The sequence below is a fragment of the Capsicum annuum genome, chromosome 5, assembly GCF_002878395.1.
Source record: "Capsicum annuum cultivar UCD-10X-F1 chromosome 5, UCD10Xv1.1, whole genome shotgun sequence".
Classification (NCBI taxonomy): Eukaryota; Viridiplantae; Streptophyta; class Magnoliopsida; order Solanales; family Solanaceae; genus Capsicum; species Capsicum annuum.
Genome location: NC_061115.1, coordinates 399,445 through 415,302, shown reverse-complemented (window position 1 = coordinate 415,302; position 15,858 = coordinate 399,445). Strand labels below are relative to the sequence as shown.

Below are 15,858 nucleotides of genomic sequence, written 5' to 3'. Positions count from 1 at the left end.
GATATTGTTAGTGATAGGATGATTTTGTGGGTTAGGGATTTTCGATGGGTTTGAGAAAGTTAATTTTTTGCATGTTTGAGTGATTTTGATATATTTTGAACTGGGTTGCTCTTGGAATTTCAGTTCGGTTCTCAAAATGGTGTCTTTCTTTTTTTAAAATCCTGGCAAATTAATGCTGATGTTAGGACTTTTTTGGGTGTATTCTTCGAGAAAGTTTAATTATTTCGCCCGTTTCTAGAGATTTTTGATTTATCTGAGCTGGGGTTTTCTTGGAATTTCATTATGGTTTTGTGGAACTTGTGAATTTTAATTGAAGTGTGGAACTGTTTTTGACTCATTTTGATTTTCTTATTTCTTTTATTTTTTGGATAGTCTTTGATTAACTTCCAGCTGCCCCAACTTGATGATGATTTTGATTATCATGGGAATAGTAGTCAGGACGAGAGCAGAGGTAGCCCAGGTAAGCACATTCTTTCTTGGCATTGCTTTTGCTCCCTTTTTAATTGATTTTCTTGTTATTTGTGTGATGAGTATGACCGGATAGGACAAAATTTGTGACTGATAACTAAGGGTGGCAATGGACCGGAACCGGTACCGCCGGACCGGTTTAACCGGAACTGGTACCGGCACAGCCTTACTGGTGTATTTTGCCGGAACCGGAATACCGGAATTTTAGGCTTGTCTGCACCGGTCTGTTCGTTACTGGTGTGGAACCGGGTCGGATCGGACCGGCAACCGGATATATACCGGAAAATACGTACTTCACGTTTTTGTTTCTTTTTAATTTAAATTATATTATATTCAATTAGGCTAGTGATTTTCATTACTAGTGTACAACCATTTTATAATTAACTTTAGATTGTGGTGCAGGAGAAAATTAATTAACCAAAAAGAAAGAAAAACACAGTTCAATTCTTGCTGAAAAACAGTCCGCTCGGTGCCGGACCGGAATTTGTCAACTGGCACCGGAACCGGAAAATTAATCTGCTCCGCACCGGTACCGGATTCCGGACCGTTGGGTTCTGGTATACCAGTTGCAACCGGTACCGGAGCGTTACCGGAACCGGACCGGAACCTAAAAACTCCGGTCCGTTGCCACCCTTACTGATAACACATTCTTCTCAGTAAAAAAGATTTATTACTATTAATATTAGTTCAAAAGAATGAAAATCCTTTAGTTAGCAAATGCACTCTCTTTCTCCTATTGCAATGCAAATTTGACCTTCTTGAAGCAATGAAAAATTTGGCTAATGCACTGTTGTAATAATCAGCTGCATCTTATGTTGGTTGATAGGTGGAGTGCTCGGGAACCAGAGTAATGGTATAATGTTTGGCAGGGAGTTGAAGAAAAAGAGGCGGTCTTCATATAGTAGTGATGAGGACGGGGATAGGGACAAAGCTTATAGTACCTATATTTCAGAGGAAAAGTATAGAACAATGCTGGGAGAGCACATTTCAAAGTATAAGAGGAGGCTTGGTAATTCCTCAACAAGCCCTGCAGCTCCTCGTAATGGGGTACCTGCGATGAGAAGTGGTGGAGGATCAAGAGACCAGAAGTTAACAAATGATCATAGAGGAGGAGCGCTCAGACTTGGCTCTGCATCAGAATTTTTTAAGAATAGCACTCAGAGCTTAGGAAACCATATTCAGTCAGATTTTTCAGGACGATATGGTGGTGATAGGTTTGCCTCTCTGCTTTCACTTAAATCTTTTCAAATGAATGTTGAGACTTTTACCATGTCGTTTGGATTTTTAACCCTGCAAAAAGGTAAAGTGTGTCACCTAACATTTGGAAGGTTTACAGATCTATTTATGAACCTGCTTTCTTGGATCTTGGGGAAGACATCACGTACAAGATCCCCCCACCCTATGAAAAGCTGACAGCATCATTAAACTTGCCAGCCCTGTCGGATATTCAAGTTAATGAAATTTACCTCAAGGGTACACTTGATTTGGAGACTTTGGCTGCAATGATGGCTTCTGATAAGAAACTTGGGCCCAAACGTCAAGCAGGAATGGGTGATCCCAAGCCACAGTTTGAATCTCTTCAGGCACGATTGCGAGCCCATCCGGTTAATAGTGCCGGTCAGAAATTCAGTCTGCTAGTCAGCGAAGCCGCATTAGAGGCTTCTTCCATCCCTGAGGGGGCTGCAGGAGGTATACGGCGTTCTATATTGTCAGAGGGTGGTGTCTTACAAGTTTACTATGTGAAAGTGTTAGAGAAAGGAGACACCTATGAGGTCAGTAATTCTCTTTTGTGTTTATCTCATAGTTATATTGAGCATTTAGTCCTGTTACTTACGTCTGAGTGGTCACCTTGAGCTGCAGATTATTGAACGTAGTCTACCCAAAAAGCCAAAGTTTACGAAAGATCCTTCTGTGATTGAGAAGGAAGAAATGGAGAAGATTGAAAAATATTGGATAAACCTTGTCAGGAAAGAAATTCCAAAACATCATAAGACATTCATCAATTTCCACAGGAGGCAATTGACTGATGCCAAGAGGTTTGCAGAAACTTGTCAGAGAGAGGTAAGCACAGCTGAAGCTTTTATGTTGATATTTTTCTATTCAATACTGGATCTTATACGAACAAATTTGTGTGTGATTCTTCATGTGATTCTGCAAATTTCCACTGCTAGTTGTCATTTGGACATTCTTACTTGAGTCGTGGGTTGGTTCTTCTTTTCTTTTTAATCAGGTAAAGATGAAAATTAGTAGATCAATTAAGGTGATGAGAGGTGCAGCAATTCGGACAAGGAAACTTTCTAGGGACATGCTCGTGTTCTGGAAGAGAGTTGACAAGGAGATGGTACTTAAATTCTTCCTTTTTATATTATTTCATTTGAACTTTTTGCTATTACGGTATGCACGAAAAGTTGCTATCCAAGAGCGACCTGAGCAGCCGTATAGGAGGGAGGAAGGAAGAGTCCACCATGGTTACCTGCATCCTTTTTAAAAAAAAAAAAATATAAAAGAAATCAAACATGGTTAACTGCATCCATAACCAACCAAAATAAAGCTCTCTGTTTATATGTTCGTCTTAGCTTTTACTATCCCAGAGAAGAAATGGTAGGTGATAATGATATATTCACCTAATGCAGTTCCTAGTTCTGTCCTTATTTTATATTTTATTATAATGGCATGCTGGACTGATGATATTGTTGCTGTAAGAGTTTCTTCACTTTTTAGTTATATGTTGGTTACTAAACTTGCAATGGAGTATTGATACACTTGTGATAAAAGAATATATATATTTATCAGGATTCAGGACTCATAAAGATAGCTTTCCAGTATATATGATTATTTGGAAATGTGAGGAAGAAGAATGTAGTAGACTGCTTTCTGTTCCATGCTGTTTTTGTTCCTTTCTTTGTACCATCATGGTACCCATTTAACAGTCTTTTACAGTATTAAAAGGAAAAAAACAAGATTCACAAAGATGCATGTCTATCACCGTGTTTCCTATAGAAGATTGAATATGCTAATGAACATAGTTCTTCATGAGTTTCTGCTGTTCACTGTTTGACTAGAGGACTCCCTAAGATTTAAAATTTATAATGTTGCAGGCAGAAGTAAGGAAAAGGGAGGAAAAAGAAGCAGCAGAAGCTTTGAAGCGTGAACAGGAGCTTCGTGAAGCAAAGCGACAACAACAGAGGCTCAACTTTCTGCTATCACAAACTGAACTTTACAGCCATTTCATGCAAAATAAATCAACTTTACCCTCTGAGGCTGCGACGGTAGGTGATGAAATGACAAATGACCAAGAAATGTTGTTAAGTTCTACTGAAGCTAGACCTGGAGAGGAAGAGGATCCTGAAGAGGCAGAACTGAGAAAAGAGGCTCTGAAAGCTGCACAGGATGCAGTTTCAAAGCAGAAAATGATGACTAGTGCATTTGATAGTGAATGTCTGAAACTGCGGCAAGCTGCTGAAATTGAACCCTCTCAGCAAGATGCTGCAGCTGCTAACATAGACTTATTGAATCCGTGAGTTTTTGAGTTCCTTCGAGAGATCATCTTTGTTCTTTGGGTGAGAGATGTTGGTGTCACAAATTTTATTGCTCCACTCTCTGGGTTGTACTCACTTGCTGTTTTGGTGCACCTTTAGGTCAACCATGCCTGTGGCTTCAACGGTACAAGCGCCAGAATTATTCAAGGGTACTCTTAAAGATTATCAGTTGAAAGGACTCCAGTGGCTTGTAAATTGTTATGAGCAGGTAAGTTGTTATTTCCTGGAAGTTCGTCTCTTTGCGCAACCTCTCTGGAGGTCTTGCTTGGCTGACTTACAGCATTCAACTTTATCTGTCAGGGTTTAAATGGCATTCTTGCTGATGAGATGGGTCTTGGGAAAACAATCCAAGCCATGGCTTTCTTGGCTCATTTGGCAGAAGTAAGCAATCTAGTTGTTCATGTTTTATTTATCACTATCTTGTAGTAAATTATCAAAAAAAAAAAAAAAGAATTGTCTGGTAGAGTATCTAGTAACTTAACTTCATTGATCTCTGCAGGACAAGAATATATGGGGTCCCTTTTTAGTTGTTGCTCCCGCATCAGTCTTGAACAACTGGGCTGATGAAATTGGTCGTTTCTGCCCTGATCTAAAAACTCTTCCATATTGGGGAGGGTTACAAGAACGAGTGGTGCTTCGGAAGAATATTAACCCAAAACGTCTTTATCGACGGTAATTTCATTTGGCTTTGGCTGTCTTATACATAATACAGGAATAATAGACTTGCCCCCTTTTACTGATTCTATCATGTCCCCCTCATTGATCGTGGATTTGCTATTCTTTTCTTGTTCATTGACATTCTTGCTTTGTAAGGCACATACTGGTTTGATGAATAGTATTGTGAGGCAAATTTTGCTTCATAAAAATGATCTCTTTTATGTAGCAAAGCTAATCATAGGTTAGATGGTTGATTGATCGGGGTAACTAGGAATATAACATGTACAAGTATAGTAAAGAAAGGGAGGGAAGGATGTTGGGGCGATCACCTAAATGTCAAAGTTAAGTCTTTGAGTTAGCAATATTTTTAAGTCTACTAAATTGTTAGTGCCAATAATGAGTAACTGCTCCCATGGGGATGCTTGAGATCGTATGTGAAAATTCAATGGAGCTCTGGTGAAACCAATCTTTCTGGATATTAAACTACCCAATGTAGTTGGTGATGAAATTAACAATTATATCTGAATTATAGCAAGCATTTCTTGGCAGTGGAGAGGTTTAGCATTTGGTTCCTCTCTTGATTATTTATCTATGCTTCTAATAAATAAACAAAATCCATAAATTGAATTTTGGTATTCGTCTGTTATAATTTTAGTGATGGAGCCAAACTTTGATTTCAGGGATGCTGGATTCCATATTCTCGTTACCAGTTATCAACTACTAGTCTCCGACGAGAAATACTTTAGACGTGTTAAATGGCAATACATGGTTCTGGATGAAGCCCAGGCAATCAAAAGCTCACAGAGGTCTCATCTACGGCCTTGCAAACTTTGTTCTAATGATTGATTTTATGCCATTAGTAAATGTTATCATTTACTGGGAATGTGGTGAAACCCAAAGCTGCTAAGCAATACCTTATTGAATACCACGACCCTTGCTTTCTAGTTGCTATCAAACTTATTAACATCTATCATATTATACACTTGGTAATTCTCACTAGCTATTGGGAAAATCAAACTTGCTTTCTAGTTGCTACATTGCTCGGACTCTTTCAAAGAGTTGCTGCACCTGTGTTGGATCCTCCAAAAAGATGCATAGCCTTTGGGGATCCAACTATACCCGGGAGTAGTTTCAAGAGTTCGAGCAAGTGCAACACAGGTGGGAACAACAATCATATAGTTGATTTTCTTGTACCTTCAAATTCAATCATCTGAAATCTACTTCTCTTAATTCGAAGCTGTTTGCAAAAACTTTACATAAATAGCAATTATTTTAAGGTACAGTATATGAAGTTTTGGTGTTCGTGCTGAGGAAAACCATAAATTACTCTATTGTTTATTTAATTCAGTATCCGTATTACGTGATGAGTATATCCTGCACAGTTGATCAACTTTGTAATCGTTACCGTGCTAAAAATGTTAAAGCAGATTTGCACATACTGTCGGCTACTGCATTAGACCAGAAGTAATATTTTCACTATAGGTTCTTACTCTTTTGTGTTTTTTCTTTTTTTCTATTTTTTGAAATCTTTTCTCCTTTTAACTGAATTTGGAAGTGAATAGATTAGTTTCAATTGCTTTCCATGCCCGTGGATATACATACTACAGTATTTTGTTTTTCCATCTACATTATTGCGTATAAAGGCTAGCTGTTTTCAGGTACTTCCTTACTGATTTGCCACGTCGAAGAAGCATTAGTAAGATTTAACAAGGATGCAAATGGTGTCAAGAACATCAACTTTCATTTTTTAAATGCTGCAATTTAAAACTCTGGCATATCTATTTACTTATTTACTTATTTACTTGAGCCAAGGGTCTATTGGAAACAACCTCTCTATCTCCCAAGGTAGGGGTAAGGTCTGCGTACATACTACACTTCCTAGACCCCACTTGTGGGATTACATTGGTTATGTTGTTGTATTTAAATCTGCACATCATGTATCTTGTTGCACCTACAGACAAATAAATAAGCAAACAAATTGTTAGTCATAACTTCTCTCTCATTGTGTCCTGTTGTGCTCTGATTGACAGTATAAGATGGAAGACATTATTGAGTTTCAATTGTCGAAACCGTTTGCTTCTGACTGGAACTCCAGTTCAAAATAACATGGCTGAGCTGTGGTCTCTCCTCCACTTTATTATGCCTACCTTATTTGATAGCCATGAACAATTTAATGAATGGTTTTCCAAAGGGTAAGTATGTTGCAGTGTAAGGTGTTTCTTGCTTTAATGCATCGTTGTGCATGTTGATGATGGTTCTTTGTGCTTTATGATCAGAATCGAAAACCACGCGGAGCATGGTGGGTCATTAAACGAGCACCAGCTCAGCCGACTGGTAAGGGAGCTTTGTTTTGTAATTGTATATGCAGACAATCCAATATCTTTAGATACAACTGGCTTCTGACCTACAGTGACTCAATTTCTTTCTGAGGAATATTTCCGGTCACTTTGACTTAACAAAAGTAGGCATGTAGTATGAGCATATTGTCATCTTTAATATTTTGAATTTGTCAAGAACACTCCATAATTGAGTAAGCACCTAACTGTTCTACTACTGATTGTATGAGCATATTCTCTTGTATGTTTCTGGTGTCAGGATATCCACTCTAGTATTTGGTTAGATATATCCTTGTTATTATTATTTGTGAATATCAATCTTTTCTGGAATTGTATATCAATCTTGTCTGGAACTGTGTGGATTGTTAATCATCAAATCCTGTATTAGTCTCTCCATCTTTGTTCTCTCTATTAATCTTGATATTATTGGCATACCTTCTTGGTTAACTGGTGTTTCCATCTTGATGAATTTCTCTTTCTGATTCTTCTAAACAGCATGCCATTTTGAAACCTTTCATGCTGCGGCGGGTTAAAAAGGATGTGGTTTCTGAGTTGACTGGGAAAACTGAAATCACAGTCCACTGTAAATTGAGTTCTCGTCAGCTGGCATTTTATCAAGCAATAAAAAACAAGATTTCCCTTGCTGAGTTGTTTGATAGCAGCCGTGGTATTAATGACAAGAAATTAGTAAACTTGATGAATATTGTTATCCAGCTGAGGAAGGTGATCAATCTCTTGTTTTGTACTGCTCTTTCGTGTTACATCAGCTGATAATTGTATGGCGGACCTTTCATACTAGTGTTTTTCTTTCATTTTTTTCCCACTAAGTTTCTGTTCCTATTATTGGAAACTGCCAGGTTTGCAACCATCCAGAGCTGTTTGAGAGAAATGAAGGAAGCTCTTACTTCTATTTTGGAGATGTTCCATATCCACTTCTTCCTGCTCCCTTTGGGGAACTGGAAGATGTATTCTATTCTGGCGGTCGAAGTCCTGTTACATACCAGGTACTGTTTGGAACACTTTATGCTTCTTCGTGGAGTTATTATTGTTTATATCTGCTCGGAGAACTGCCTTATTCAATGCATCATCTGCTTCTTGTTTTCCTTCTTTAATTGATATTTCTGGAACATTAATCGTTAGGTATAATATCATTCTGCAATTATAATCCTCGTTTGGCCCCTTCAAGCCATTCCATGGTTTCCGTTATTCCAAAATATAATATTGAAGCGTGGAAACTGTAAATTGCCATCTTGAAGCTAAATCTTATGACCTCAGAGGTGATGTTTGATGCCGGATTGTCTCTCTTCCAATAAAGGGGAATGGTGAATTTGTTTTGTTTTCTTAAGTAGTTAGTGTTGAAAACTTAGGACGTTATTAAATGAACGGATAAGAAATGGACCTTGAGCCTAAGTCAACCCCAAAACTTAGTTTTAAAAAAAAAAGTCAACCCCAAAAACTAGCTTAAAAGGTGAGAATTGCCCAAGACTATCTAAAGAGACCAATAATACGCTTCCCAAATTAATACCCCATCACACGATCAGGATTAGACATTCGGAGCAAGGACAATTTGAGATGGGGCGGAATGTTGGGTAAACTAAGAATTATGCTGAGTCCGACACTAATACCATGATAAGAAAATGAGTCTTGGGGCTAACTCAACCCCTGAAGCTAGAAGCTAGCTCAAGAGGTGAGAATTGCCCAAGACCATACAAAAAGACCAATAATACCCTTTTCAACCGGAAATAGCCTCTCTATCTCACTTCTGGGGTAGTGGTACGAACAATTTACACTCTATCCTCCCTAAACCCAATGTGTGAGAATACACGGGGTATGTTGTTTTTGTTGTATACATTGTATTCCAAGCGACTCTTCCAACAAGTTATTGTTTACTCTGGAGCTCAATCTTGTAGAACATGTGAATTAATCGTATTTCGTGAATTTAAGAACAATATTGTATGATTCCATCAGCTTGGCCACTTCAGCCAGATGATTCTTGCTGATGTTCCTAAATGTATACATGTGGCAGCAGTGAAATGTTGGCTTAGTGGGACGTTTTAATAATCAGGAAATTTCATGCTTATTGAACTTACTCTTTGTATTAAATCCCTTTCAGATACCAAAGCTCGTTTACCGAGGAGCTAATAGATCGAGCATGCTTCACTCAACTATGGGGCTGGGTGTAAGTAAAGAATTATTTGAGAAGTACTTTAACATATATTCTCCAGAGAATATTCACCGCTCCATATTCCAAGAGATGCATGAGTCGGATGTTGGTTATATACGGAGCGGAACATTTTGTTTTACTCGTTTAGTTGATATGTCACCCGTGGAGGTTGCATTTTTGGCAACTGGTTCTTCATTGGAGAAATTGTTATTCTCAATTGTGAGAGCCAACCGACAATTTTTGGATGAAATTTTGGACTTGATGGAGTCTGAGGATAACGGTCTCTGTTATAGTGACCTTGGACGGGACAAAATAAGAGCAGTGACACGGATGTTATTGCTTCCATCCAAGTCAGAATCAGATTTATTAAGAACAAGACTTGCAACAGGGCCCGGTGATGCACCATTTGAGGCTTTGGTCATGGAACATCAGGATAGGCTTTTATCTAATGTTAATCTCTTGCATTCGATATACTCCTTTATTCCTAGAACAAGAGCACCCCCTGTAAGTGATTTTATATTGTTTGCTCTTAAGGATTCCATGTGTATGCAATGGTTACTAACTACCAGATGTATCTTGCAGATAAATGCTCATTGCTCTGACAGAAATTTTGCTTACAAAATGCTTGAGGAACTACACCATCCATGGATTAAAAGGTTGTTGGTTGGGTTTGCACGTACATCGGAATTTAATGGTCCTAGGAAGCCAGGTGCTGCACACCATTTAATACAAGAGATAGACTCTGAATTATCCATTACACAACCTGCTCTTGAGCTTACATACAAAATTTTTGGGTCATGTCCGCCCATGCAACCGTTTGACCCTGCAAAGATGTTAACGGCATGTTATCTTTTCCTTTATCTGTTCCTTCTATTTTCCTTTCCTCTTTAATACATCTATGTGCCTTTAAACACATAAAATATCTAAATTTCCTATGTAATTACAGGACTCAGGGAAGCTTCAAACACTTGACATATTATTAAAGCGTTTGCGGGCAGGGAATCATCGTGTTCTTATCTTTGCACAAATGACAAAAATGTTGGATATTCTAGAGGTATTTTAATCTTTCTGCTGCTCCATGGCGGTTTCGATTTGTATGTTTGTTATGATATGATGCTAGTAGCAGTGGCATATTGCCTGTATGAAATTCTATGTTCTCTTTCGGTTTTAGCTCTTGAGAGTAGAGAAGAGTGAAGACACTTTTGAGGGAAAGTAAGATTACTGGTATCTGATCAAAATTCTCTTGGCAGTGGTGGTCTCAGTAATGCTTTGGTTCACTAACCATGCTGGTATAAATGCAAAATACAGCTTGCATATTAACTTTTTTGTAGTTCCTGGATCGAATTGATCAAAACATAATCATGAGTTGCTAAATTAAGCACTGGTATATGTTTGTCATGTAGTACCTCGTCCCGTGTTTTTGTGCTTTAGAGTACAGGTCTCCAGCTGTCAATGTTTGGAGAGATTTGTAGCTCATCTAGGAAGAACTATTTGATAACTGATACTTAGACCCGCCCATGCATGATTTATGAATCTTGAGTATCACTTTCTTTTGAAGTCCAACCAAACTTAGGTTATATTGAATCATGGAGTGGATTCTTGAGCATACTATATGAAACTAGGCATACACAGACAACTTCTTTTCTTTATAGTGTATGAAACTCTTATAGTGGTTTCCCTATCTGCGTGATTTATCTTGTTGGGCGTTCAGCTTGCAAAGACCGGAGTATGTTTTCTACTGCAACGTAATCCCGTGACTAGGAAAGTTTTTTATTGGTAGTGGATCTAAAATTGAAACAATTAAGGAACATTTCACTTGTGAAATTGCTAATATTTTCACTTGCTTTGCAGGACTATATGCACTACAGGAAATATAGGTACTTGAGGCTCGATGGATCTTCCACTATAACGGATCGACGTGACATGGTCAATGATTTCCAGCATCGGTATGTTTGAATTCGAAGGGACTTATAATCCGTTTATGTTGTATTTTTACTGACTAATGTTGATTGCCTTATAGGAACGACATCTTTGTGTTCTTGCTGAGTACAAGAGCAGGGGGGATTGGTATCAACTTGACAGCTGCTGACACTGTCATCTTCTATGAGAATGACTGGAATCCAACTTTAGATTTACAGGCCATGGATAGAGCTCATAGGCTGGGTCAAACGAAGGATGTAGGTTTTCAACTTCTACATTTTCTTTTTTGACCACACAACACTATTTCTAAAGCTAATGATTTTGTGTCATCTTTTCCTGGACAATGCTGCTTTTGAGAGAACTCAGAAATGATGATTAAGAAATCATATTAAAAAAAGAAAAGAAAGAAAAGATGATTGAGAACTTGCTTGCATCTAAGAGAGCCCAGTTTTAGCTAATCAGTTGGTTTATACAGAAAAATCTGGTAGTGGATGTACTAACCTTTCTTTAATCAGAAATTAAATGAGCAATAAGAAAGATTCCAAGCTATCTTTGTCCGCAAGGGTGTACTCTCATGCCAATAGTCCTTATTCCTTTTTTTTCCCAGTTAACGGTATTACATTCTTCTGGTAAAGATGATAATAAAATAATTTGCAAATGGCCTTTCTCCCCTTGTGATCATTTTTCCACCATGTAAAGAGGTATTATTTCACTTGCAGGTTACGGTTTATCGCTTAATCTGTAAAGATTCGGTTGAAGAGAAAATTCTGCAGAGAGCCAGTCAGAAAAACACCGTGCAGCAGCTTGTCATGACAGGAGGACATGTCCAGGGCGAACTTTTTGCTGCAGAAGATGTTGTCTCTTTGTTGATTGATGATGCACAATTGGAGCAGAAACTGAAGGAAATTCCTCTTCAGGTGGGATATAAGAAGAGTGTTGAGAGAATGCGCTCTCTTACTACCCGTTTCAGTCTTTTCCCCGTCCCTTTTTCAGCTTGTTTCTTGTTTCTGACCGAGCAATATGGTGCTGGTTCAATAGCAGGCTAGAGAAAGACAAAAGAGAAAAGGTGGCATAAAAGGCATCCGTATTGGTGCAGATGGTGATGCAACACTGGAAGATCTTACAAACGGTGAATCTGTTGGGAATGGGAATGACGGTCTTGACCCGGAGAAAGCAAAATCAAGAAATAAAAAGGTGATTATTTCCCACATTCTTCTCAGATTCAAATATTGTTTTTGGATTCGACCTTTTCATAGAGTTAAGTTGTCTAGTTACTCTTTCTGCATTTGACATCTTTAAAGTACCGTCCAGTCGATAATATCTGCATCATCTGACCAAGTTTGTGTTGGGATAAGCAAAGGTAGACATTGTAGAGAAGAAATCCTTTTCTTTCCGAAAGAAAAAAAAGAAAATCCATTTCATCATGGATAACAAATATGTCCCGCTAAATGTATTTCGATGCATGTGAGTGTGTTGACATGATTCATAATCTTCTATGTGCAGAGGAAAGGTTCCTCCAACAAGCAAACCCCAAGATCGAGGCCTCAAAAGAATCCGAAAAATCTGGAATCTGCATCACCCAACTCACTGTTGGAAGATGATATAGACGGCTTTCGACAAGACAATGACATGCAACAACAAAGACCAAAAAGATTGAAGAGGCCAACTAAGAGCGTTAACGATAACCTTGAACCAGCATTTACTGCCACCCCTCCTATGAACCGTGAGGGGAACCATAACTATCCGTCATCAGATCTCAGCTCTGGTGGTGGGAGAGCAGGTGCAGAAGAAGAGGCATTGAGACACAATAATCTCTTTGCTGGCTAATAACAGTGGACAAGTGAAATATTACATCTTTTATCTCTTTCGGTCGGGTCGGGTCGGGTCGGAAGCAGAAGACCAGTAGAACGCGGTAGTAGAATGAGTAGTTCACAACTGTGTATATTAGTTGTACAGATTATTCAATAGGATTCCGGGGCAGGACACTTCTTGGCTGCTATACTTGGAATATAGTTTTGATGTACACTAGGCATTAATTAATTTTGTACTTTCTGGTTAAGTAGTAGAAGTTAATGTAGTAAATCTGCCAATAGTTTGGCAAAATTTTCTCAAGTGTAGATTTTTGTTGACAATATGTAATCTCAAGGGAATGATTTTATAGAGCCATCAAAAGAACAGAATTGGATGATCATAGATGACAGCCTATTACATGATATTGACACTTTCTTTTTACTCCACGTGTCCCAAACAGGAATTAAAGATAATATCAATTTTTTGTGTGTCCATGAACTTTTTGGAATGTGTGGGATCAATTTTGTTTGAGCTCTTAGTGATGACCTATTAAATGATACTCATTGTTTTCAAAGGTAAGACATTTTAAAACTCCCGTCACAGGATAGAAATTTAAGATTACTTCAATTTTTCATGGGTATCAGTCAATGCATTGGGTTCCCAGGCAGTTTGAGGAGCGGGGGAGTATGCGTTGGTGGGGTCGGTAGGGCTGTCTGGGTGGTTAAACTGGTGAAACGGCGCGGGTGGGGCGTTTTCGGGTCAAATTGGTGTGCTATAGCCCACGGTTTTGGGGGTGGGTCCGGGGTCCGGGCGTGTTGTGGGTAAAAAATCGGTTGGGGTGTGCCAGGGAGGTTGGGGATCTCACAGTGTGGTCCGTTTAATTTTTCGTGGACATTTGGGCGGACAAACAGGCGAAACGGGGAGAATGGGGCATTTTCGGGCCAAATCGATGTGCTATATAGCCCACGGTTTTGGGGTGGGCCTGGGCGTGCTGTCGGCTGAAAATCGATCAGGGCGTGCCAGGGAGGTTAGGGATCGTCCCAGTGTGGTCCGTTTTATTTTTCGTGGCCATTTGTGTGGACAAACGGGCGAAACGGTGCGAGCGGGGCATTTTCGGGCCAAATCGGTGCGCTATAGCCAACGGTTTCGGGGGTAGGCCAGGGATTCGGGCGTGCTGTGGATCGAAAATCGATCGGGACGTGCCAGGGAGGTTGGGGATCGTCCCAATGTGGTTCGTTTAATTTTTCGTGGCTATTTGAGTGAACAAACAAGCGAAACGGTACGGACGGGGCATTTTCGGGCCAAATCGATGTGCTATAGCCCACAGTTTCAGGGGTAGGCCTGAGATACGAGCGTGCCGTGGGCTGAAAATCGTCCGGCGCGTGCCAGGGAGGTTGGGGATCGTCCCAGTGTGGTCCGTTTATTTTTTCGTGGCCATTTGGGTGGACAAACGGGCGAATCAGCGCGAATGGGGCATTTTCGGGCCAAATCAGTGTGCTATAGCCCACGGTTTTAGGGGTGGGCCAGCGTACGGGCATGCTGTGAGCCGAAAATTGACCGGGGGCGTGCCAAGGAGGTTGGGGATCGTCCCAGTGTGGTTCATTTAATTTTTCGTGGCCATTTGGGTGGACAAACAGGCGAAATGGCCCGAACGGGGCATTTTTGGACCAAATAGATGTTTTATAGCCCGCGGTTTTGGGGGTGGGTCTGGGGTCCGGGCATGCTGTGGGTCGAAAATAGATCGGGGCGTGCTAGGGAGGTTGGGGATCGTACTAGTGTAGTTCGATTAATTTTTCGTGGTCATTTGGGTGGACAAACGGGTGAAACGGCGCGAACGAGGCATTATCGAGTCAAATCATTGTGCTATAGCCCACGATTTCGGGAGTGGGTCCGGGGTTCGGGCGTGCTGTGGGTCAAAAATTGATCGGGGCATACCATGGAGGTTGGGGATCGTCCCAGTGTGGTTCGTTTAATTTTTCGTGGCCATTTGGGTAGACAAACGGACGAAACGGCGCGAACGGGGCATTTTTGGGCCAAATCGGTGTGCTATAGCCCACGGTTTTGGAGTGGACCCGAGGTCCGGGCGTGTTGTGGGCCGAAAATCGATCGAGTCGTGCCAGGGAGGTTTGATAACGGAACGATCACGAAACAAAAAAACAGCCAACAATACAAAGACAACCGAGAACAAAATAGAAATTCCCTCTTGGCAACAACACACAAATCCGTGAATAAGAACAAGAAACATACACAAACATTGCAAGAAAAGTAAAGGATAGGCAAGATGACATAAGGACTTGCGAAGAACAAGAAGCCAAACGTGTATTAAACGTAAAGACCCTTAAAATCCACAAGTACAAAAACCAATCTTCTTACGGTGACCGTTAAGGGAATCAACTTTACCTCACAACCACCGTTTCTAAGCAACGTACTATATCGGCTTTTCCAAGCCCTACACTGAAGATGGCTTATCCAAGCCCTACACTAAGCGTGTGATTTTGACCGAAAATTGACCCCCAGGTAGGCTGGGGAGTGGCCTAGTGTGGGCCATTAGGGTCATCCGCCCTTTGCAAAGGTTTTTTAGTCATTTGTAATAAGTTAACCTAGGTATAAATAGAATCTCATTAGGACATTTTGGGGAGATTTTTGGAGAATATATTTTGTAGCCTCTTTGAGAGTCTTTAGCAAGGTGGAATCCTTGGACAAGGTGGAATCCTTGTGTTGATCATTTGCTTAGAAACGGAGATTACTTGGGAATTCTGGTTTCCTTGAGGTCATGTAAGAGATAGGTTTAGGTTGTATGTGATATTATAGGTCCAAAAGTGGAATAAGCTTTTGAGTTGTTAATATTATACCATCCCTTTGTCTATCTATCTTTACTTTCTTGTAATCGTTTGTCTATATCTAGTGTAATCCGTTTGTGTTTTTGTCTTGTAATCGTGTGTTGTTGTTATTGCATCTTGTTCATCAAGTGTTGTTGCTGTTT

At 39.9% G+C, this 15,858-nt stretch overlaps 1 protein-coding gene across 2 annotated transcripts in view; it reads left to right on the top strand.

The window, feature by feature from the left end:
- The window catches only part of LOC107854858 (chromatin-remodeling ATPase INO80), a 16,703-nt gene extending 3,428 nt beyond the window's left edge, over nucleotides 1–13,275 (top strand). The window contains exons 2-23 of one of the 2 annotated variants that reach the window (XM_047412320.1): nucleotides 373–460; nucleotides 1,295–1,682; nucleotides 1,805–2,240; nucleotides 2,329–2,529; nucleotides 2,699–2,809; nucleotides 3,567–3,985; nucleotides 4,107–4,215; nucleotides 4,308–4,388; nucleotides 4,507–4,679; nucleotides 5,345–5,470; nucleotides 6,695–6,856; nucleotides 6,941–6,998; nucleotides 7,496–7,723; nucleotides 7,858–8,004; nucleotides 9,114–9,668; nucleotides 9,747–10,004; nucleotides 10,111–10,218; nucleotides 11,016–11,110; nucleotides 11,185–11,341; nucleotides 11,804–12,001; nucleotides 12,126–12,278; nucleotides 12,588–13,275. In XM_047412320.1, coding sequence (XP_047268276.1) covers nucleotides 373–460; nucleotides 1,295–1,682; nucleotides 1,805–2,240; nucleotides 2,329–2,529; nucleotides 2,699–2,809; nucleotides 3,567–3,985; nucleotides 4,107–4,215; nucleotides 4,308–4,388; nucleotides 4,507–4,679; nucleotides 5,345–5,470; nucleotides 6,695–6,856; nucleotides 6,941–6,998; nucleotides 7,496–7,723; nucleotides 7,858–8,004; nucleotides 9,114–9,668; nucleotides 9,747–10,004; nucleotides 10,111–10,218; nucleotides 11,016–11,110; nucleotides 11,185–11,341; nucleotides 11,804–12,001; nucleotides 12,126–12,278; nucleotides 12,588–12,911 — 4,575 coding nt within the window. In that variant the 3' untranslated portion in view covers nucleotides 12,912–13,275. Of the gene's footprint in view, nucleotides 1–372; nucleotides 461–1,294; nucleotides 1,683–1,804; nucleotides 2,241–2,328; nucleotides 2,530–2,698; nucleotides 2,810–3,566; nucleotides 3,986–4,106; nucleotides 4,216–4,307; nucleotides 4,389–4,506; nucleotides 4,680–5,344; nucleotides 5,471–6,694; nucleotides 6,857–6,940; nucleotides 6,999–7,495; nucleotides 7,724–7,857; nucleotides 8,005–9,113; nucleotides 9,669–9,746; nucleotides 10,005–10,110; nucleotides 10,219–11,015; nucleotides 11,111–11,184; nucleotides 11,342–11,803; nucleotides 12,002–12,122; nucleotides 12,279–12,587 lie in introns of both variants that reach the window. The other variant, XM_047412319.1, reaches the window with a different exon arrangement.
- Nucleotides 13,276–15,858: the final 2,583 nt, after the last annotated feature.